At 40.8% G+C, this 25,440-nt stretch overlaps 1 protein-coding gene across 1 annotated transcript in view; it reads right to left on the bottom strand.

Annotated features, from left to right (window-relative positions):
- The window catches only part of CTNNA3 (catenin alpha 3), a 412,512-nt gene that overhangs the window by 41,060 nt on the left and 346,012 nt on the right, over positions 1-25,440 (bottom strand). The window contains exons 14-15 of the mRNA XM_077784793.1: positions 18,485-18,577; positions 10,954-11,135 (exon numbers count right to left, since the gene is read on the bottom strand). Of these exons, the coding sequence (XP_077640919.1) occupies positions 10,954-11,135; positions 18,485-18,577 (275 nt within the window). The remainder of the gene's footprint in view (positions 1-10,953; positions 11,136-18,484; positions 18,578-25,440) is intronic.

Genomic DNA, 25,440 nt, shown 5'->3' with positions numbered 1-25,440 from the left:
AACCTTGAAGCACTAAATTAACTGGGATCTATGATCTGTTTATAACTACTTAGCAAAAAAAGTTACTTAACAGCAGAGCATTACCATATGTCTAGCAATTACCACAGGCCCATACATACCCAAGAGGCTTCTCAGCCATTACCCTCTGAATATGCTGCTCTGCATAGATGACTCGGCCAACAGGAAAAAGATGTTTAAACCAATGAACAAAATTGAAAAGAAACCACTGCTTGATGCTAAAAGTAAGTCAAAGCTGTTAGTGTAAACGGCTAAATAGTCTCTTAATTTTACACCTAGCTTCCACAGTTTGCCTTCAGCTCTAGAGAGAGACAGACTCCAATCAGGACAGCAAGAGAACTAGTGATCAAGTCATCCAGGTGGAAGTGGGAAGCTGATCGGAATGTTGAAAAGCAGGAACAACGTTTCTGTTTCCTCCTTCTCTGACAATGATCAGAAGCACACTTTCTCCACAAGAGCACTCATTCCTGAGGCAGGCTTGGAGGAAGAAGTATGCTTACAACACGTCTCCCCTCCTCCTTTCCAGTTCTGGTTCTACTTTTTTTTTTTTTTTTCTTCTTGGTACATTGAGGACCTGTGGCCTTTCCATCAGCCTAAAGAACCTCAATGACAGTGTCAGCTGCTTCTTTTAAGGCAGCAATAGAGGTGCCTGTGTAGGGATGATCTCAGTGATCTGTGGTAGAACTATGACTACACAGAGATCTTTAAACTAGCTTTTCAATAGGTTTACCATGAGATGAAGTGACCCTACTGAATTCTCAAGCTCCTTCCACTAGCTCTCACTCACCACAGACACACTGAGCAGTGTCACTCCTTCCCTCTGCCACCACAGAGCACCCCCAAGCAGTGGGGTTATGTGATCCATACTTCCTAGCAGTAAGAATAGCTCTCGGATGATCTTAACAGTGCAGGATTGAGACAGTGTTGAGAAAATGCTCTGAAAGAACACCTTACATTTGCAATCTGCCATGCAGATCCCTCCATACTTCTGCCTTTAAGCCATCTTCTTATCAGCTCAGGGGTTGGGCTAGAAGCTCACTATGGGCATCCTCTTTTTGCCCTCCTGTCCTGTGCCTCAACCTGGCAACAAGGCAGGAGGATGGAGAGGCAAAACTATTGGCTAACCTTTATGAGCAGCAGTATGCCAGCCAGGTCTGAGGTGTACTGAAAGATGCTGAATGACTCTGCCAGTGCCCTCTTAAGGAGACAGTTTTGATTCCCAAAAGCAGCAAAACATCATCCACCAAAGGTATTGAATTGAAAAACGTGTGTTAAAAAATGCTACATAGTTTTGGAAGAAGGAAGTGTGAAAACCATTGGCAGGCTATGCAAACTGTGAAAGGTCCTGGTTTAATTAAAAAAGTTTGGAACAGCCTCCAGTCATAATTTCAGCAGAAAACAGCAGTTCAGCACGGTTTCTGTTGTTCACTGTGCTCCCAAGGTGAGCATTTGTGCATAGTTTTTCTCAGAAGTATGCATGCTCCAGGAAGAAAACTGAAATAAAATATTACTAAATAAAATTAATTATATAGGAAATATAGTAAGAGTGTTTATAACCCTGCAGCTTCTGGGAACAGTTATATTTTATTTGATGGCATCTCCATGGCCTGACTCTTGGCCATAAAGAAACCAAAGGTTCTTTCTCTGTGGAAATTATTTCATGTGGGTTGATCACTCAGAGAGAAGTAAGTCAGACATTTGGTAGGGTGAAGAGAAGAATGAGAACTAATACAGGAGAAGTGATTCTGGAAAAATAAAAGACTTAGCTCTCTTGAAATAATCATGCCTACATCTGCACAGAAAAGGGTGACTGCAGCAAGGGCTACAGTTCTCAGTCTAGGGAGGAGGGGAAAGCAATAATAAAATAATGATTTTGGAATGACTGAAGTAATATACTTCAATAGAGAAAATTCTAACTATACTTCTTCTCCCCAGCCTAGAATGTACTGCTGGCATCCTAAACAACCAAAGCCAGACATACAATCTGGGGAGCCTGTAGCTGATTTGGGTACAGCTGGGTACCACATCAACCTGGTTTTCAGGGTATGCTGTGCCATCACCTCACCTACACACAACAGCAGACACATCCAGAACACAAAGAGACAAAACATGGTTTGCCTCCAATGTTTATGAACTTATTATATATGTGAATGTAAAAGAAAATAGTTTGTGTTATAAAATTTCTTTGTTTTGGAAAACATGACTTAAGACCTCAAATATTTCCCATTTTATATTCTGATAGAAAAACCTTGATATACAAAGTTGATAGTATTGCTAAGGGAAAAGACATAGGGGGAAGAGAAGTCCCTGTACCTCATTCCCTTCTCTAGACTGCCCAGCAAGATCAGAGTGTCAGTTGAGACAGCAGCACCCCCTTCACTGCAGTTGTCTCATCCCAGCAGCCACAAGCAGCCCCCTGAGGAATCACCACCTCAACAAAGCCTATTCAGCCTCAAAAGCAATTCCCACTGATCTGCTTCCTTTTTATTTCACTATCTGCAACTACTTCTCATTTTTATGTACCCCCATTAAGTGCTATCTCTATTATCAAGTTCACAAACTCGGCAGTGACAACACCAGTCTTCTGTTTCACCAGCCAGGTCAACAGGGCATTAACTGCCATACATCCATTCTCAGATAATAAATTGTCAAGAGAAAAATGGGGGAACATCATACTCTGAACATGACTGATCTCTTGTAAACAAAACTTCCATTTGAATCAGCATTAAATTCACAGCGAAAAAAAAGTAACTAATATTCTACGTCTAGTTTCTGGTCATAATTAATTCACTGGTGTGCCTACCCTTCCAATGAAGGGGCTGATAACTGCAAAAGTTTCCAGTCTTATTTCTTGGAAGCCCTCCAAAGGTTTAAGCTGCTAACTTCTGCTAATTAATTCAGAAAGAACCTGAACATATGGTGTTATAGCCAAAAATATATAGCATACACAAAATATAGCAAATAAATCCCATAAAAATAGGCCTATATTTTAAAGGGTAAGAAGCTGGGAGAGGTGTTTTGCCTTTGTAATGACTGCTTCTTTATTTTCCTAGGAGACATTACTGGGTGCTCTCACCCAACAACAGCTTGAGAAAAATAAACATAAAAACAAGACTTGCACAAGACACTGAAGATCAAAGGCAGGTTCCATGCCGTGCCTTTGGAGAATGCTACAAAACTGACATTGTTATGAGTTCCCTCAATGCTCGTGAGGACAGAATGCCTTGCATCCAGCATCCCAAGGTGATCTCTGCTTCTGGCCTGCCGTGCCCGGTGCCACAGCCCTGGCACAGTGGCATCAGCGGTGCAGCCCCAGCTTGGCCGGGCACCTCCCAGAGCCCCAGTAAAGCTCTGCCCTGCAGCCCAGCCCAGCCCTGGCTCACAGCTACAGCTGCCCCAGCCTTGTCCCTGGCTGCTGCTGGCCCTGCCTGCAGCTTCTCCCGCGGGCGGCTCAGGGACGAGCCACAGCCCGGCTCGCGGGGCTGCTCCCCGCTCCTGCCTGGGGAGTGGTTCTCAGCACAAGACTAACAGCTTGTCACTAAAATAGGGTTGCATTTGCTGTAATGTACTCTGTGATTTGTAGTTGATTTGCTTCTGGTTCTGGACAGACTTCTGACAGAGGCTACATAGATCTGTTTGTCTGCCTTATTTGTGAATTTGCTATATTCGAGTATGTTGCCATTTTATTAATTTGTTGACTATACATTTGAGGTATGGACAATAGGTCCTCAGAATCTTCTTTGCCCAATCAACAAACATCTCAATCTCTTCATGTTTTTTTCAACTTTTATTCTAAGGGTTGTAGTACAAAATACTCTGAAATAGCTGTTACACTAATTGCAATATTGCTAAGAATGCAAGGAATTCGCTGAAATCTTACACAGAACTACAGGAAAAATAAAAAACAAGCATCAGGTGCTTCCTCTGATTATTTTGAGGATCCCCTGTATTCAAGTAAATACCATTCATGTTTGGACACAGGGACAGGGAGGTTGTGTCAGTACTGCTTTGCCCTGTGCTTATCCACGCATGAGGTATGACTAACACATCAGCACAAACTAAGCATTTCTACACAAACAGCACAACTAAGCCTTACTGTTTAAAATGGTGCACATTTTCTTGGACTTCAATTTGTAAAATTCTTTTAGGATGTGGAGCATGTAATTGCTCTAATCAGAGGAATTAATCTTCACAGTTTTCATGACTACAAGGCATCCTACAGCAAGCAAGAAATGATTCAGAAGTGGCTTCACACAGTCCAGCAGTAAGTCAACTAAACACATCACACAAGTAAATCACCACCATAATTTTTAAGCTGAAGAGTTTTACACAAGGCTTTTAATCAGATGACTGGGAGAATTCTCTGTGAGAATGTGTCTGGATTTCTACCTGTATACATGAAATTTAGGAGTCATTTCCCATTCTAGCTGAAAATGACTGTTTGTTTAAAATAAATTAAAACATCATCTTAAATTAACTTTCAAGTCCATATGAAAAAGGTGCTATTCATAAAAAAGGTTCAATTTCTCAGCCCTGTATCATAATCTGGTTTTCTTGCAGGAAAATAAGAATTTAAAAAAAATGGTTTGCAAGCATTGGCAATATAAAAAGTTGAAACTTAAAAAGATCAAATGTCAAGCTAAAATAATTTTTGTCACCTTTCATTTAGAAGTCCTACTGTAACTGTTAAGCTCAATTAAAAGACAGTATTACGTTCATTTTCATTTCTGTTCCAAGGAAATGGAAGTTGCACAAATGAAGTACCTTGTTGAATATTTCTGCCTCTCCAGGACAGTGCAGATGAATTGAGGCAGAGATCTCTGAAGTTTGCTCTTGGGGAATAAGGTTTACTGGGGATGCAGAAAGGTCCTGCCTCGTGCTCCCAGACATAGCACGTAGCAGGGCTTGAGAGGGTGCGGGAGGGGAGAGACAAAAGGATGCTCAAGGAGAGGGGGAGTTACAAGAGGGGAGGAAGTTCCAAGAGAGGGGAGGAAGTTCCAAGAGAACGTGTGGCCCCTCGAAGCCCCATTTTCAAGGAGCTTCAAGGTGGGCTGGAACAAGGCTTGGGCCAATGGGGTTACAGGCACTTGATGTTTTAGGGGAGGGATACAGGTGCAGGATGATATCTTTTGGGGGGTGGGATGGAATAGTCCACTTGACCCCAGGACCCATCCATAAGCAGGGGCATTATCCTGCTAGCTGGGAGAAGTGTTCTCATCCTGGCTGTATTATTTATGGATAATCATATTTATCTATCTTCTGCAACAGTACCTTTTTTAAAAACAGCTTTTAAATGAAAGAACAAACTGTGAATGCCTCACCCTTCCACGGAAAGATGCAATAGATAAACTGTGAAATAATTACACATGCTTATAGTATAGAAAGATATCCACAATGTAATTATCTCACTGAGAGAAGGAAGAAATAATAACAGAACATCTTTCTGTCCTGACATTTGCTAAAAAGCTTTTATTTTCCCAGAAATTCCAAGAACAATTTCAGGGGCTTAGAAGTCTCTTCTGCCTGTACCAGAGCATTCTGAATGTCATGTGCTGCCTGCAGTGAGCAGCAGCACTCAGAGATCAAAGAAAATGTATGTTTTGGCTCTGACAGCAAAGGCAGAGAACAGAAGTGCCTAAAACGGTTGTGGTTAAGGAGCAACAGGTGACACAAAAAAGAACACAAGACTGCAAAAACAAAGCTGATGCAGGCCTGTCTATGTACCTGTCCTCTTCCTACTGTTAAGGCTGACAGGCAGCTCCAGTTTATTCTTTCCCTTTAGTATTTCTACTCCAGTTATGAGTAATAGCAAAACCTGTTTCCTGACTGCAGCTGTACATGAGCCAGCTGTACCTTGCCAGAGAAATGCTGCAGAGGAAAGGAAGAGATGTCGTGCTCATTATTTTGGCCATTAGCTGCTTCCTGTACTGATTTACAAGTATTTACAATGCTTTGCTAACCTGCAAAGAGCAGCCATGTGAAGGGTGTGCCTCTGATCCACCATCCTCTGCAGCTGCACGCTGCCACCACCGGAACCTGCGGCACTGAGGGAATTATAACTCTTTAATCCCTAGTAGAAGGATCTAAATCAGACTCTTTATTCATGACCTACTGGGTTTGTTTAATAATACTACTATTGCTGGCAATTGTGCCTACTACAGGAAAAAATAATCCATTTAGCTTGCAGGGAAATTGGATATATATAAATACTTGAAGTAACACTGTCACAGATCCAAATTGTTAAAGTATTTTTATTTCTTTAAATATTTCGCTTGCTTCTAAGACTTCGATCCACCAGGTGATTTTCCCTTTGGAATAAGGGTTGCATAAAGTAAGTAATATATTTGAATTTTATATTTTTTTTTTAAATGTTGCTACTGAAGGATGACTATGTAGCAGTAACTATTAGAACGATATTGAGTAGCAACTGTCAAATCAGATTAAATACTTGCTGATGTATGTATTTAAGAACCAGTTGAAATGATTTCTACTATAAAAGTGGCAGAAGCATCCACAAAAGTATCATATGAAATATCACATTCTATATAGGTACCATTAGCAAAGACACAGTAGTAGTGTAAAGGAAATTCAGGCTCAGTAACAAGCTTTTGGGATGGACAGGAGGACACAGACACTGGATTTCTGCCTTCAAAATCCTGACTTATGTGTGTAAATATTAGAAGCTCTGTGACATTCAGGCAGAAGGAGCAGTATCAGCTGATTGTGCTACATGGTTTAACTTGACACCCCGCTCAAGGATCCATCACAAAGTTGAGAGCCAAGTTTGAGAGCAACACCTGCCCGAGGCCATTGCACACAGCCCTGGCAGGACAGTCAGGATCCCCGAGCACTGCAAACCCTTTCACTGCCCTGGTACCACTGCAGCTAATGCAATTCTGCTGCTCATTTTAACAGCAGAATGTACCTGCTTAACCTGCCCTGCTGGAACAAGGAAATCCTGCTGGCTCTGTTCAACAAGGCATAGATGATAAATACGTGCAAGCATACACACACAACTGAACTGTTCTTGCTCAGGAAACAAAATTACCTTACAAAACGTCTTCCTGTAAGTAACACAAGCAGAAGCTGCTCTTAACACAGAACCCAAAGGAGAGGCTGACTTTCTTTGCCCAAAGACACTATCTCCAAAATAACTGTCCTTTCTAATAACTCAGCTGGAAAGCACCTCTGTTAGCAAAACATTTACAACCTTCAATCTTTAAGTGATTTTTTATGAAATAATTTAAAGCTGAAGTTGTTTGTTCTCATCTCAGGCTTATGATGCAAACACTGAGCAGCTATGAACTCTCAAAAGCATCCCAGACTCCTTAATGAAACAGTGCTGAACAGTGAATGCCCTGAGATGAGCAGGGAGGGCAAGGGGCAATTCTTACATGCATCTCAAGCTGCACTGTGACTGCAAAGACACTTGGTTCAGGGGGTTAGTAATAAAGGAACCATTACCTTTCGTGGCACTGATGAACCAGGTTGGTGATGGGAACAAGACTGAGCAGGAGAGCTGGGATGTGGCATTTCCACATGGGTAAGAGTAATTGGATGGAGCTGATACAAATCTGAGGGCTGGAAGGGACAGAAAAAGGCAAGGAAGGCAGCAGATTTCAGGATGCAAAGAAAAAGCTCCAAAGAATTTCAAAAGCATCTGGCTGCTGGATGGGAAAATGGAGGATCACAGGTAACTCTGAACTGGAAAGGGGCACCAGGAAAAGTAAATCAAATAGTGAGTTTAATGGATGAACTTGGCTAGGAATAGAACCCTCTTCTGCCCTCTTTCTTCTTCATATGTGTGTCTCATGGTCTCTTTGAGTCCAGTAACTACAGAACTGCCATCTCTATTTGCTTTCCCAAGCAAAGACTAGAAGCCCAGATGAATTAAGGCTGTGAATGAAGACTGTGGCTATTACCAGGTGAGGAGCCCTGCCCAACAAGGCAGCCACACTTGGTGGGAACCAGGAGTACTACCAAGAGAAACGTTTAGGCAAGCTGCAATCCTTGAAGTACTAGAGAATTACATTTAGTCTTACTACAAAGATAAAGGGGGACGGCTTTTGGAGGATGACTTTGCTAGATTTATTTTTTTCTAGTCTTGTTAGTTTGTTTTGCTATTTTCACTATATTTCTCATATTAACTCCAATACTGATGCCATTTTAGAAACAAATGTCAAGTAGAAAGAACAAATATGAGACGCTTTCTGAACAGTTTGCTGAGAGCTGCACTCTTTTGTTTAAAGAAAGCATTCATATGGCCCCATTTGGAATATACCAATCTACAGAATTAGTAAGGGGTAAAAGCCCAGCGATTCTCATTTACTCTTTACACCACAGAAAAGAGAGAGGGATTGTCCCAGAGCCTTCAAAAGGCACTGTGAATCCTGAATCCATGGGCTGCACGCTGTCAGGGCAGGCTGTGGAACATCCCAGCCAGGCCAATTACCAGCAGTGGTGTCTCTGTGGTGCATGTACATAATCACCTTTGACACAGCAGCAGGCTCTGTCTGGTGTCCTGATCTTACCTGAGCCCTAGTTGTACCTTTCCTCTCATCAAAGTGCAGAGACATCCTGCAGTTCTCTGTTTGAAGGAACTTTCCCCTAGTGCACAGGGTTCAAACAGCAAACTATTCTCAAAACTTGACAGTAGAGCTCCCTTTATATTTAAACCAGTGACCATTCCTTGCTCCTTCTCAACAGAAATTACAAGTTCCAGTGTTGTGATCCAAAGCACTGCTTGAATTAGATACACATTCCCTTATATGAGCAAAAGAGACTTAGGTATGTTTATTGGCAAATATCTTTTTAATCATAGGTCTGCTTTGACAGTGGAAAACAAAGATCCTGCTCCATTTAAACATAAAGCTTAGAGACAAAAGAACAAAACAAATGCAACCCTGGCATTTTCTTGTACATTTTTAGCCAATCAGGGCAGAAATGAGTGTTTCCACTAAAATATTATGAAAACTGTTATAGCAGGTCAGGCCATTTCTTGCTATTTACTTACACAGAAGACAGAGCAAAAACCCCCAAAACTTTGAAAACCACTCACTGAGATTAAATAAGAATGAATGCGAGGTAATACCATATGAGGAATAACAGCAATCAGCTTACATAATGAGCGAGTCAAATACACAAATTTACTGTTTGTCTGAGTAGCTTCTGATGTAACAAATACAAAATGTCAGGATCTTTTCTTTCTTCCACGTTCAAGAACTTGGGGGTTACAGAGTGGCGGGCTCAGACCCTAAGGTGAGCTGATGTTTGCTGTGTGTTCTGCAATATTCATCCCTGGGTGTCCAGAGAAGTGAAAGGAGCTAGGGAAGGGTCTGGAGCAGCTCAGGGAGCTGGTGGGGCTCAGCCTGGAGAAAAGTAGGCTCAGGGGGATCTTCTGGCTCTGCACAACTCCCTGGCAGGAGGGTGCAGCCAGGGGATATAGGGCTCTGCGCCAAGGGGACAAGTGACAAGATGAGGGAATGGCCTCAGGTTGCACCAAGGGGACGTTTGTGTTAGGTATTAAGGAAAATTTATCCACGGAAAGGGTAGTCCAGCATTGGAAGAGGCTGTCTAGGAAAGTGATGGAATCGCCATCCCTGGAAGAGTTCAAAAACATATGGATGTGGCACTTTGGGACATGGTTTAGCAAATGAACATGGTGGTGCTGGGTTAATGGATGGATTCAATGATCTTAAGAATCTTTTCCAACCTTAAGAATTCTGAGATCTGTTCCCAGATTTTCACAGAGCAGGAAATGAAGAGGCAGCTGTGCTTCTCAGCACTTACAACTGCCACCTTTGATAAGCAACAAGAGGAAGAGCCACGTGAGCTCACCTATTACTGAGACAGATGCAAATCTTCCTTTTACTAGACTTCATCTGGCCTCATTAAAGAAGAAACAGAATTTCCTTCTGAAGGAGATATTTAAAACAAATTTTACAACAGATTGCAGACTTCTCCATGCAGGTCTTTACCCCCTCTCACTTGCACGTGGATTTGGAAAGTGCCAGTGTAATAAAATGCAACAGCTGCTTTCCCCAGAAAGAGCCTGCAGCAGAGCCCAGCTCTGTCCTAAGCTGGTTCAGCTCGATGCAACCCTGCTCACTGACATCCACAAAGATACAAAGAGAACATTCTTTGTCTTTTGCATGAAATAATTGGTTTCATGAGGCAGTAAGTGTCCTGGAAGAGTGGTTGTGTGTACCTGTCAGCAACTGTTTTACTGCTAACTAGACCAGGGAGAGAAAGAAGTACAGACACCACCACCAGTATCTTCCTTTCTTGTAATCAACTTGATTATAGAGATTTATATATAATTTAATTCAGAGTATGGCAGGAAAAGCTCCTGCACTTAAACTTGTCTGCTGTTGTAAGGCCATCATCAAACACACAATGGCAGCAGAAAGAAATACTGGCTTTGAGAGCTATCTGCTCTGGTACTCCTCATTCTTTAAACTACATCTAGCAGCACAAGAGTTCTCATGAAAGCTACAGCAATAATGGGATATAAAATATGTATGAGTCTGTGTACTGTCACACATGGGCTCTGTACAGAGTGTTTCATGCTTGACAGCATGCTCTGATAGAAGTAGACAGAACAACAGATGAGAAATCTACAGCTTAAAATCAAGGTTATTTTGTTACTTTTCCCCTTTCACTGAGAGCGGAAATAGAGTGCTAAAGCATGTGCAAAAACCCTACCAACAAATTAATAAGAGAGGACAAAGGCAAAAAATTAGGGATAAGCATAGTCCAAAATATTAAATCCCCCAACCCTTCAATGCCCCTACCTGATGTGTTGCATTAACTGAGGCACTCAATTGTGCAGAAATGCTGAGAGCTAGCTGACATTAAACTCTGTATTTGCTGCTCCAGTGTGACAATGGCCTCCAGCATTTCTAAATACATAAGAACCATTTTTTACGTAATTACCTTGTGAAGTCAGTCATCTCCATCATAATCACACACATCCTCTTGGCCAGAACAATTATGTCATTGCTGGTATCATCCCAGATTTCAATCTCTGCATCAAGCTTACTCTTGACTTTTTTGAAGTCAGCCACTTGCTCAGCTATCTTTTCCTTTTCAGCTTCTGGCAGTTGAGTCATCTTAGCCTAAAGCAGAATAATTTGATTTGTAAAACATCTATGTCAGAGTATTTTATAAAAAAAAAAAAACAAATAGCGCACATTAATAAATACATAGTTTAAACCCATTATGGCCTGAGCCAACTGTTTGAGTTTGAGCACTTATAATTTCAAAATTTGTAAGTTGTCACTGGGTTGGACCAAATAAATAATCTCAGTGTAATGGGGATAGTGGTGTTCCTGAAATCATTCATTTTAACATAGTGAAAGAGAGAGAGAAGATTAAATTCTTCCAAACAGCCTTTATGAAATATGACTGAAAATTTTCCCAGTTTCTTAGGGCTAAGGAGCCTAAGTAGTTTTGAGTATGATACATGTAAAAGTTACACAATGCAGTATTGATTCAGGTACAAAATAATCAATGAAAAGGGTTAATGGTCCTGAAACACTCAGCTATACTTATTCTCTCTTCTGAGAGGGTTCTATATCATCATTCTAGAAACTGAAAAAGATTTAATTGTTCAAATATGCATCTTCTGTCTTTGCAGAAGACAAATAGGTGACAGAAATCAGGATGTGAATAAGATTACCAAAAGCCCTTGAAAATGTAGCATTGTCAGAGAAATGTTTTTGTTTAATGCGCTCCATGAGCCTGCTGCAGTCATGGGTCAGCCACCCCTCCTGTGTCAGCAACAGGCCAGGGAGCAGCCATGGGCTGGGATATTACATGGCCACATGGAGATCCTGGCCCTTCATCCCCAGAAGAGAGGAGCCACGCTGGTCCTGGTGGCTCTGTTGCCATGCTGGCTATCTGACACCTTCCCCTTCAGGCTACCAGGAACTCACAACTACACACAGCAATTATCAACATGTTGTCATTACTCTATAATTACACAATAAATATTTTGTGACTTGTTTAGAAAGCATTCTTGCTTAGAAAACATTGTCTACCACCAGTAAAATAGAAAGTTAAGGCCGTGGTTGAATTGCTTCTAATTAATAAAATGGGTAAGCAGTTCTGTACATAATATGTATGTTTTCCAAGCCATGTCTTTTCAGAGGTTTTATTTATGCTAGAATCACTGTCACAGGGTTAGCTTTCTCACTTAGACAAATTACTGAAAATTACAGGTTTCTCAGCATGTACCTGTAATTGCAGTCACAAAATCACACAGAATCACAGAATGGTTAAGGGTGGAAGGAACCATCTCACAGTGGTCAGAATTACCCTATAGTCACAGAATTAGAAAGCCCAGCTATTTGGAGGCTACTTTTCCCATGTTGTTAAAAAATCCTGAAATGGCCTACAGAGGAAAGAGAACTTTTGTGATCTCATGCATATTTGCTGATGGGTGGATGGCTGGGGTATTTCCTAGCCCACAGTTTCAACCCTGTTTTGAGTTCAAGATCACAGACCTGGATCTTGAAACGACAAGAAAGATGACATTTTAATGAAAGAACTGTGACATACAGCATCCTGCTATCTGCCAACAATAATGAGCTTCAGGTGGAAGAGACATTATCCACTGGAACAAAGGGCAAAGGAAATTATAATTCTAACCTTGTCTTTTCTCTCCCTTCCCTCATGCTGCTTTAAAACCATGTCCAATAAAAAAAAGCAACTGTATACAGAGCCTTTTAAGCACAGATTTAACTTTGTATCAAAATAAGCAGCATAACCATAATTGTGAAATAAAGATCTAAACTGAATGACTGTTACATGAGTGCAGGTTTATTCTGTCAAGCAAGAGAAAAATTATTTTTTTACTACTTCTAAGACAAAATGTTATTATTACAGTAGCAGGTAACAGAGTAAGGACTAGGTGAGAGAAGAAGTTATATCTGTGATATTTTCTTCTATTAAAAAAAAAAGTATGCAATTTTAAAAAAAATTTCCCTAACTTAACTTTTCTGAAGGCTGTTTGTCCCTGGTGGCTGAAGTCTCCAACACTGGAGTTTGTGTTATTTGAGTTGTCTCCTTTGCAACCTGACTGACCCCGTGTTTCCTTTCATTACCTTTCCATGTTTAGTCATTCCTCCACCAATGAAACAGAACTTTCAAGGCCATGTAAGGACACATGGGGGGTAACTAAGTGGTGATGATTTAGACTCTTCTCTCCCTGGTATATTGCTGGCCAGTGACATCCCAAGCCTAAGAACTGGCTTTTTGCTTACCTGTGTCTCAGGCTGCTCTCCAAGGATTTGACTTTCACATAAACTTTGATTAATGTCTTAAAACCTCAGATGGACATACGTTTTTTCTTTCCTCACCCCTAACACCAAGTGACTGGCCAGATTCACACCATCACCATTTTTACCACTTACAAGGACCAGGAAGGAAACAAAGGCAACAGAAAGCAGCACAATACATTCAAGCAAAATCAAAGAATCTCCCTTGAAAATTATTTAACACTTCCAGCTTTGTAGGCTGCAATATGTCATTTAACTACAGAGAAGAAAAGATGAAAACACTGGTTTACTGCAACTCTGTAGGCTGCAACAAAACAAACCCCAGTTTCCCAAATGAGCATATGAAAAACTTCTCTGGGCTTTTACATACAAGAACACAAAATAACCTGCTCTTCACATACTTATAAGAAAATGTTCTTCACATAGTTATAAGAAAATGTCAGAGATCCCAGAAGAATGGATTTGTGTCCCTACTTTGTCTTGAGAGCTGAGGCTTTCATTCCACCAGAGCCTCAGCAGCCAGAAGAAGCCCTCTGGGCTGTTCCTCCTCTCCTGCTGCAGTCAGCTGAACATTTGGTGGAAAACAACAGGACCCTGCAAATCACTCAAAGTACAGCAATATATTTCACAACAGTTTCACAATAGCTCCAATCATGACTTTTACCTGTCTTTTCCTTGAACAAACTTTGCAGACCACTGTCATAAAATACACATGTGAGCTGAGCCCTGAGCAACCTGAGCTGGTGAGTGGCATCCCTGCTGTGGAACTAGGGGATGTCTGAGGTCTGTTCCAAACCATTCCCGAGTCAGATTCTGTGGGAATGCCAGTGTGTTCATAAGTGAATTCACAGAGATGCCACTGAGTCAAAGGGACTGTTAAGATGTCCACAACCTTTTACTGCTGCTTTTCCTACCGAGGGAATCGCTGTGTGAGTTTGGATGAAGAGGTAACAGAGATATGCTGGATATTCAGCATTCACAGCTAAGTGAATACACATCCCCAGAGATGAACTGTGTGGGTGTGTGATGCTGACAGTGGGGAGAAGCTGTGTTTCTTTCAATACTTTACCACCTGCTGTCACAGCTGCATTCTTCCCATTTCAAGAATTGCAGCAAGCCTGCTGAAGTGCAGCATTCCTTAAACAAGTTCAGAGAGTGCCTCATTTGTTCTGCCATGACAGTTCTGCTGTCTTTTTAAATGCAATATAATTGCATAAGCCAGCTAAAGGGGTGAAAGTATTGGGAGATAGCAAACAAAGTGTTTAATGCCATTTTTGCATCAGCCTTCACTAAGAAGGTTGGCTTGGATTATGCAACTATGGCATATTAAATGTAATTTCTCTTTCTCCCAAGGCCATAGGCCTATGGATCAAAAAAGCATCGTCCTAAGTCTGGGCTTCACCAGAGCTTTGCACTGGCTCTCATGTCATCCTTACAAATAACCTGGAGAAATAAGATCTAGATGTAATATCCAGTGGGTGGATGTAATATTGGTTAGAAAACTGCTTGCAGAGCACTTATCAAGAACACACACCGAGCCAAGGGATCTATCAGGAAAAGTTGTGAAGGGAGCTGCATTAGTCAGTGTTTCCACAGAACCAATAGTCCACACCACACTCAGTGGAAGAGGCCTGGTTTACATCTCAAAGTGAACTTGAGAACTGATCTGGAAACATCACAGGATGTGTAGTGCAGCTGAGACAATGAGAGGGCTTACCCCTAAGAAAAAACACTGGCACACACACAGAACTGAGACAGAACCAGCCATAGGCAGTTGTGTGGGTGGGAATTTGTGGCTGACAAAAGGTTGTGCTCATGGCAGAAAGGCAAACTGCATACAAAGCTCCTTGTGAACTATGCACATAGCAGCAAAGAGTGCAAATTTCTCACTTGTGATGTTGAGATAACAGGTGACCTCACACACTTGGCCATATAAATAGTCTGGACACAAAATTCAAGAATTCATTAACCAGCTGCAGAGCACCCAGAGGAGAGAGAGACTAAAAGAACATACAGGAAACTCAACCCCGAAGAATAAATCAAGGTTACTGGAGTTCTTCACCAGGAGTCTCCAAAAGAGACCATAGAAAAAGGATGCACAAGTACATTAAAAAAAATACATAAAGGAAGGAACCTCACTCTCTGTATCCATTACAGATGAGTGCTAATGTGTTAATTGCAATATATGAGGTATAAGGACAAAAACTTTCCAATAAACCATCAAGTCCAGTAATGAGCTAAGTAGAGAGAGCAATGGAATTGTTCATATATATATATGTGTGTGTCATGAAGAAGTGTATTTATTCTGGCCTGGGCCAAAAGGCTGGATTAGCCAAGTTCTTGAGGTTCTTTCCAGCTCTACTTTGTAGAAGTATATAATATACTGCTACAACCTTGAGTACTTCAGTAACTTCATCTCTTTACGGAAATTGGTTTAAAAATTGGCAAGAAAATGAAATGCTTTTGATAGCTCATGACTCCTGACACGGAATCTTTTGCTATGAATCAGGTGTCAAAATTACTATTCATAGAACCCACTCAAAATTACAGCAGTTATTTTCATTATGCTTGAATTCTTACCAATATTTCATGCTTGTGTAGGGCTTTGTTAAAAATTTTAAAAATATTCCAAAATTGGCTTTTATATTAACAAAATAGGACATGCTTTCTGTTAATGTACATCAGCATTTTATTTGATGTAGGAACTTAAATGCACAATATTTTCCACTTAAATAAAAATTGCTAATTTATCTGAAGGCAAACGTAGCTTCTCCTCTAACTACTTTTTATGCAAGTGTCAACAGTTCTTCTCGGTCTTTGCTGTTTTATCCAGGCTTTCCTCTTGGAGTTTAGTATATTTTTAGAGCTATATAATTAATCACTGTATTTAAAATGCAATACAAATGCAACAATGAAATAACTTAGCCTGGATTTTTTCATTCACAGAACACATTGAATCAACTCTTTTTCAGCATGGAATTTTTGCACAAACACAGTGTGCAATGAAACTGTATTAAAAATTATCTTAATCTCAGACATTTTTGTCCATGCATTCACAAAACTGTCTGCAGAACTCTGAGAAAAAAAAAAAGTGGGCGTGTGGCTGCCTGAAAGAGTTCTGTTCTTGGCAATCCTAAGTGGATTAAGTTGTGAGCTAAAACATTTTGCCTCTTCCTCAATATGATGACCTTAACCTGCAGCAGCAACTTTGAAATTAAGCTAAGCTGTTCTCATCACTAATTTACTAACTTCAAACACTTAAAGTACTTTTACCTGATCATTAACGTGTACATTGTTCTCTATGTTGAAAATTAACTGGGCAAAATCTTACTTACCCCTCTCTTCAACACAGAATCCCATAATAACAAGCCACTACCTCCCTCAGTACAATTACACTGATCATGATAGCATAAATAAGTCTGTCATAAGCTTCCAGAGCTGACTCCACAAATTACACACAAACACCAGAGGAAGAGCTAACTTTCAGCTGGGAAAAACTGCATTAGTCCTTGGATTCATGAACAGTACCTGTTTCTATAGCAGCTAAGGGTTTGATCCTAAGGAGCTTCCTCTTCAAGGATGTAAAATCACCTACAAACAATCATCAGCATTTTTATCCAGTTTAAGTACCCAGAGATCTCACAGTACACTGCCCTTGTATCCCCCAGCATGGGATGGTGCCACAGGCACTATTATATTTATCTCAGAAAAGGGAAATTATCTGAGAGGAAAGATCAATGAAGTAACATTTTCAAGATGAGTGAGGAAGATAAGTACGAGGTCAAATCTTAGTTCTACTATCTCACCACTAATCTCTGCTCTCTCTCTTTATGGAGATAGAGTCTGAAGGTGTGATTAATAATACATGACTTTTTCATACATAAGGGAAACAAGATTTGCTAGTTAAGATGTAGCATTTGTTACAAGTGGCATACACACATCACGTCTGGTATTATATGCTGTGATAAAAACAGAAAGAAAAAAGGCACCAGTTCCCCACTGGAGCAGTGAGAGATGTGACATCGAAGAAATTACAACACTCTTGACAAAGCAAGAGGAATCAAGAGTGCTCCTATGCAGAATGAATATGGAGCCAGATATGTATAAATTAAACTGAATTATTATAGCTGGAATGCCCAAGAGAAAGAACTCAAGAAGGAAAAAAGGCTGCTCTGCAATCTTGCCAAAGGACTTCTGGAACACAGTCACTCCTGGCGTCAGCACTGCACACAACAGCCTTCCAACAGGACACAAAGCTGCTGCACCACACAAAACCACCCACTGCCCAAAGCTTAACATCTACCTTCCCTACAAAGATCCCTCATATTGCTAAACAGCTTCTGGGAATAAATCTTCAAATATCAATATCAAAGAGCACTCCAAACAAAGAGGCCTACAATCACTGCTCTTGTATGCTGCTGCTGCAGCAGCAAACAGATTTGTTAAGACATTTTTTTTAAAAAAAAAAGTTTGTGCAGGTGTCTGTCAATATCCTACTCCAGCCTAAGTGCATATGTATATAATTTAGTCAAAGCTATAATTTTCTACTGCTTTTGGGGGGTTATGTGCCATTTATGGCCCAAATAACAGGACCTGAAATCTAGGAAAATTGTTTCTAAACTACAGAATCAGGCTTTAAGCCATTACCTCTATCTAGATGCCACAAAAAGGAACATTTACAGTAGCTGTACTGTTTTAGGGAGAAATGGGGGCAAAATATAAATGCCCGTACTATAATGTTAAAGTACTGGGGGTTTTAGCTGTATTAACACAGTCCGTGTGCAACAGTCCCTTCCACCTCACAAGGAGAAGCACATCCCAGAGACATCTCCCCACAGCACCAGTCTGTGCCTGTGATTGCTGACAGCCAGCTCCCTACCTGCCACTGTCTTCAGCATCTACTTATTGCTTTGTGTCCTCTCAAGTATGTGTTATTTATGGCTTTCTTTCCAAAGAAAAGCACTCCCTTTAAAGAAGTACCGTGATTTAGCTGAGAAGTAGACGACCCTGCGTGAAAGTGTAACCTTTGAAAGCTTTAGTGGATCTTACTACATTTTGATACTAAGTCCAAACTACTATTTGTGTCTTGCCAGCAGGAGCACTTCCAACGTGAAGCGACTTCACAGGAGAAGAGCCAGCAGCACGTCCCCAGCTCACGGCGCTCCTCCAGGCCTGGCTGCACGTACCCGGTCAGTCTTGCCCTCGGTCTGGACACTGGTACGGCTGCGCGCGTCCTGCTCCTCCTCCAGGTCAGACACATCCTCCAGCTCCTCGGGCGTCTGCGGAAAAGGCAGGACAGGGTTATGGTCTGCCAGACTGGGCAGCTGGCTGCTCATGTCAAACACTGATCTGCTCTGAGCTGAGGGCTGACAAACACCAGGCAGCCCTGCTGGAGCCCGTACTAAACCCTGTGTGCAAATTGGTGGTGGTAGCAAAGGTGTCTAACAAGAAACCTTTACATGACAAGGATGGATTGGGAAGGTGTCACTTACCAACTCTATTAAGCAGCATGAGTTCCTGCACAACCAGAAAAAGTAAGTGTCCTTAATTTGCTATTTTATACATGGCATTATTTAATATACCACTGTCTGTTCCTTCCACACAAACTTCCAGTTGATGCTATGATTCTGTTTCATTTACGACAAGAAATTTTCTGTATAATCCAGATCTTCAGATTTATTTACTGCTTCCCTTTTACCAAAATATTATTAAAAGGGGTTTCATGCACAAGTTCTGAATTTTATAATAAATAACACAGCAAAAACCGCACACTGAACATGGCTTTATAAAGGACACTAAATAAAACATTAAAAGCAAGTTTATTCTATCAGCAAAACACTACATAATGAAGCATACAAACTTTTTCGGATTGTGAATCACTTGCTATTGGTTCTGCCAATGCAATCCTGAGCTCAAGAAACTTTCCTTTATCAAGTAAATTCACACTTCTAAAAAGCAAAAGTACACAGAACCAAGCTCTACAAAACTCGTGACAGATCTACCACCACCTTGACATCTAGAGTTCCAATTAGGGGGAAATCCTCATGTTCTGAGTCCCCCAAAAGCCTGACATTCCAGGAGAAACATGACAAGACCTGGGCTATCAGATAACCCAGCCATTACTTTCACCCGATTTTCAATCAAGTCATATATAATGTTTTAATCCAGACTTGCTGTATATTCTCACCTTCATGTTTTTATTGTCAAGGCATATACAAAGAAGATCTATTGAGGGGGACACTGCAGGGTTCTGTCATTTTATTTCTGGGTCCATAGCACTGTAATGGGACTGCATTAAGCTGAATAAATCCATCTGTGTGCATTTGTGCCCCTTGGGAAAGAACCTCCGTGGTCAGAGGTGGTACATTAACCACAGAGTTCAACAGCAGCCTTCAAACAAGGCTCAAATAGTGCTCCATTGCTTCAGCAGCACACAGACAATTTCACTCACTGAAGAAAATCATCATTTCTATGAGATAACACTGCAAGAAATAACTCAGTATTGGTGTACAAGTTGGCAGAAATAGAACACTGGAGGTGACAAATACACTTAAACTTCTTCGCAAAAACAGACAATCGATTTCTGGACAAAGATAAGCATAAACCTACACTGTCAAAGTGAGGGAGAGGAACATCTTATTTTCAGGCAAAGACTAACACCATTATGAAGTCTCAGTTTTAAGGCTGGAATTAGACCTAGTAAGAATTCCACAGTAGCCTAAGGCTGTTACCATACAAAAGTTGTTGGAAAAACCTGCAGTATGAAAGCAAAATTAAATTTTGGTGGTAATGGATATCCCTACAATAAAAAAACCAATCACAAACGCCCTTTAATTGAAACATTTAGGGACGCTCTTATTAGAGGACCAATAACAAAGGATATTAAAACAGAGTAACTTCAGCTTCTCAGGATTACACTGACTCCCTCAGGCAGGTAAGAGCCTCAATTAAGTTTACAGAAAAAAATAATTCCTTTTAAATTTAAACTACACTTGGGTTACAATTACAATTTTAAATACCACATTGCAACTCTTGGGTTTCAAAAAAACTAGTTTGGAATTTCTTCCCCCAATGATCATAAAGCTGGATTAATGGCAGCAGAGCACCATTTCTTCTGGGGTGAAGAGGTACTTGAGAATCCCACACTTCCAATAAAGGGTTGGTTTCTTTTTAAAACACAGAATTCAAAATATTGTGACAGGGCAGAATGCTTAATAATTTTAAGACAGTCACATTATAGATATGTGAATTTTAGGTAATGTGTTTAAGACCTTTATGCCATTGTTACCCCATGACAAACTGTATATATTTACAAAAAGGTTATTTTAGGGCCATCAAGAGAATTTTGCAGAATTCCACTGACACCATTTCTCTGTGAAGTCAAGCTATGAAAATATTACTAGCCTCAACATGGAAACATTAACAAAGAGGTCAGCAAAAGGACAGTAGGATAAGACAACTCTCAATGGCAGTCTCAGGTAAGCATTCCAAAGATTAAATCATCACTGTATTAATCTGATCTGGCACTTTACAAACTGCAAATCATAGAGATCTCCTTCCAGTGGCACTGGCATAGGGATTCCCTCTCCAATTCTTTATCATATGCAGAATATTGACTCAGAGTCTAAGTGCTGCTCACTTGAACCCTTCGTGGGCTAAATGCTGTCAGAAACCTTTTTGGTTTTAAATTGCCTATGCCCTTTTCCTGTCAGTAAAACATGTTTGTGGCTGGGATGAGGAGTTTCCTGTACAAAGATTTCTCTCCCAGCCAGAGGACTGCACTCCTCTCGAGCTCTTCCCAAGTCATTCTCTCCACAGCCCACATCTGCCATGTCTTGGATTGTTAGTACCACAGAATTCAGAAAAACAAAACAAACCTAGCCAGTTATTAAAGACTAAGGACATTTCAAGCAGAGATAAGCTGCTGATTTATCAAACCTTAAATCACAAACCATAAGCTGCTGTCATTTTCAGACACATCAAAAAATGAAAAAACTCCCCACTGTAATAATGAGAACGGTAGTTACTCAATTGTTTAATTGTTTTCTCTCCTTGGAAGCTCTTTTATGCAATTCAGAGCAAAATTTGTTTTTTTTCATGTTGCTCTCATGATCCACTATTTATTAAATCCCTGAAACACACCTGTATCTGCTTTTAGGAATATTCCATGTGCTAACACATGTCTATTCAAAGGGAATGTCTGATGACTGCATGGTTAAACTGGTATGAACATGAGGACTTGCAACACAAAATAGTGTGCTGGCATCAATAAGAAGAAATTGTGCACAGGGAGAACAGCACAGCTGGAGGATTGGAGTGAGAAGCATGGAAGGAAGCTGAGAGTATTGTTTAAGACTCCTAACAGGCAAGTGACAGAAGAGGGAGAGATTTGAGTACTGTACTCAGTGACATAATGAGTACAAGACATAAATGGCAAATTCACTGTGAGACATATGAAGTATGGGATTTCCAGTAAATGCTGAGGGGTAAAATGAAGCACGAGACTCCATTCAGCAACAACCTACAGACTCATATGTAACACAGTGGTAAATGGAGTCTAGAAACAAATTTGGACAAACAAAAATTAAGTTTCCAGCTGTCACAGGAGCAGAACTCTTGAATAGTCTCCTGTGGAAGTGCTGGAGGAGGGGAGAAATTCCTTCCAAGATGAAGCCTACACTAGAAACAAAGTGATGGAGCAGCTTATGGCAGTAAAAGTGAGACACAAGGGCAGGCAGGACACCTGCCCCAGCCCCTGGCCCAGGACTGAAAGAGATTTCAGTCCTTCGTGAAAAGCCTTTGCTGATCCTGACAAAAACACATTCGAGTACATTCCTACACATCAATTCTAGGCTGTAATTCCATTACTGTGGCTGACAAGCTACACAAGTAGCATGTACTTCTCACATTTCAATGATCGTAATAAGTCTGCATTCTCAGTGGGCTTGCTACTGAAAAACTCAGGCTGAAGACTCAAAGTCATATTTATAGCAAAGTCTAATATTGATGAATTTGACACCTTGCTGGTACTCAACTGCAAGCCACAGCAGCACATCATTACTATTGCACCCAGGTGATTTCAGGATATGAATTACCTTTTCATCTATGAAAATGAAAACCACTCTCTGATGACAAGCCTTTTAATTTGCTTTTCTATGAGGATTTTAAAGGGAATAATTATAAATAATTATAAAACCAAGGTCTGGCCCTACTCTTTAGATTGCTGCCAGTTTTCCTAAACTGGTTGCAAATAGGCTTTTTGATTTCTCTGGTTTTTAATCCAAGCTTTGTAGAACAATTTGACTAAGTTTCACAGCATCTTCTCCAACACAAAGTTTTTTATGAAAACCCTCCTCAGAAGTGGTTCTCCAAAGAACTTTGTCTATATCATTTGCTTCTCAAGGTCACATACAACCCCTATGGAACTGGCAATCCTGCCAATAAAGGGCTTCACCTGCTAGAATATAATGTAGAGCCTGGTCTAAAATCTCAAGATATGCAGCATAATTGGACAAACAGGCATTATGGTGTAAAAGGAATCTATCTTCTCTCATCTAACATTCAATTAAATGCTGACCTTCACACTGTTATTATATGCTCTTATACTTTATCTTATCTTGGTTTCAACAGCCCCATCAGTCATTCTTTTTCACAGATCAATGCTAAAATGCAGAGCAGACTAACACCTTAACAGGAGCTAAGCTGATAAGTGATGTCTTTATTTTACTACTGCAAATGCAGTTATTTGTGCTATGTAAATCCCACAGCAGCAGCAGAAATGCATGCTGCATGCACTGTAGGAGGATGAGAGTTTGTCCATTTTGTCCTTCAATGAGCACACAATGGTTTACAGAGATTACCTGTTCTACTGTGGACAATTGCCTAACAGCCAGATTTCGAACATCTCATCCTGTTGGGCTGCACCTCACTCAGTGTGACAAACCACAGTTACATTTGTGACACGTGCCACCAATGCAAAAATGTCATGCTCTGCAAATATTTAGCTACTGAGTGATATTTTTGTATATTAGTCACAACACCACCATTATCTTACACACAATTCTGCCAGATGACACACTGCCAGGGCAAGAGTGTTGATGCACTAGAAAGACAACAAGAAACCACATGCATTGTTTATCTTTTCTGACTAGCTGAGTAAGAGCCCCACATAATTGTTGCTATCTAGTATTTTAAAGTACTTATCAAGTTTTTGCTAAAAGCAGTTGAGTGTTGAGAACAATAAATCCCACATCATAAAAGTAAAATTAAAATACTACATTCTTAATCTGTCAATATTGTGACATATCAATACCATGGTAAATAACATCCCCTCTGTTAAAGATTATCACCTGCCTATTCGTCCAATCTATTCTTGGCAGTTCTGTTAAAATGGTATCTTTAGCATAACACATTACTGGGGATATTATTAACAAAAAACCAGCAAATGATAATTAAGCCAGAGAGCAGAATTCTGTCTTTGATAGCAGTTATGTCACCAAGCACTGCCAAATAAGTTGTCATCAAACAATAGTAAAATCATTATCCTGCCACAGCCCACACACATTTTTACTTTCAAATGTAGGTACTAGACATTTCTTGTTACTAACAGAGAAAATTTTGCAAAATGCTTTTTCAGATATTGAAGTTGTAATTCCCGTTATGATCAGTGAAAATGTAATCTTTGGTGAAAAGAAAGAATTTAATTATGAGAATAAGTATTGACCTTTAACACTGAAAGATGAAACTATTTTTAGTAAAAAAAGATGTTACAGGATAAAGCATACATGTTTTAAAACTAAGAAATGCTGTGAACCCACAGTATGGGCAAAAGTTGCTGTGTTGTTACTGGATGCTTGGAGGTTTTGTTTGTTTGTTTCACAAGTCATCTTAGAACATTCTGCTCCAGGAGATTGGGACCAAAAAAGTTAAAATTAATCACCATTAGAAACAGCAAGGCAGATCAATAGCCTGACTCTATGTGACAATTCCTGTGCTTCCAGGTCTCACAGGGCATACATTAGGATAAAAGGCTTCTCAACAACCAGGCAGGATACGGGGAAGATCTGAGCTGAGGAGCATAACTGAAAAGTTTAAAGTGGAAATTCTGAGTACTGCCCTCTGAAAATCCTTTTAAAGAGAATCTGTGAAGTTGGCACAGCTAAGTAAATTGGCACAGAGAGTTTTAGCACCTGTTTTCTATCCCAAGTACATTTTTTGTGCTGGGAACACGCATTTCAGCCCTGTTTTCATTGCTTCCTCTTTGATTTCCCCGACAGTACTGTATACGTATGCCACTCTCACATGATGCCTACAGCAATTCAAAGAGAGATTTACTGCAGGAAATACTGACCTAGTTATGCTGCACAAAAGCTCTGAACACATGTTTAACTCTAAAAAGTTGGGGGAAACTTGACAGCTGCCTGAAAATCCCATCTAGTAATAGTATTGAAGCCTAAAGGGTCCAAAGATACAAGCAGGGTTAGATTTACAAACTGTGGTGGCTAATAGCTGGCCTGGAGGCCCTACGGCTGTAAATAATCCTAATTGTAATTCTATAAGTAATTACATACATGGTAATTATATAACTCAACCAGTCTGGGCCACTGGGGAGCCAGTCTAGGCTGTTGGAGACACAGGCAGCTATTGGCCTATGAGCTGGGTGGTGACAAATTCACCTTTCAGGAATGATCCCAAAGCCCGTGGGCTCTTGGAGCCATGGAAGCAGTGACCCCAAAGCCCGTGGGCTCTCACAGATATGGAAGCAGTGACCCCAAAGCCCGTGGGCTCTCACAGCTCTGGAAGCAGTGACCCCAAAGCCCGTGGGCTCTCACAGATATGGAAGCAGTGACCCCAAAGCCCGTGGGCTCTCACAGCCATGGAAGCAGTGACCCCCAAGCCCGTGGGCTCTCACAGCTCTGGAAGCAGTGACCCCAAAGCCCGTGGGCTCTTGGAGCCATGGAAGCAGTGACCCCAAAGCCCGTGGGCTCTCACAGATATGGAAGCAGTGACCCCAAAGCCCGTGGGCTCTCACAGCTCTGGAAGCAGTGACCCCAAAGCCCGTGGGCTCTCACAGATATGGAAGCAGTGACCCCAAAGCCCGTGGGCTCTCACAGCTCTGGAAGCAGTGACCCCAAAGCCCGTG

This window comes from Lonchura striata, chromosome 7 (genome assembly GCF_046129695.1).
Source record: "Lonchura striata isolate bLonStr1 chromosome 7, bLonStr1.mat, whole genome shotgun sequence".
NCBI lineage: Eukaryota > Metazoa > Chordata > Aves > Passeriformes > Estrildidae > Lonchura > Lonchura striata.
This window is presented reverse-complemented; position numbering and strand designations above follow the sequence as displayed.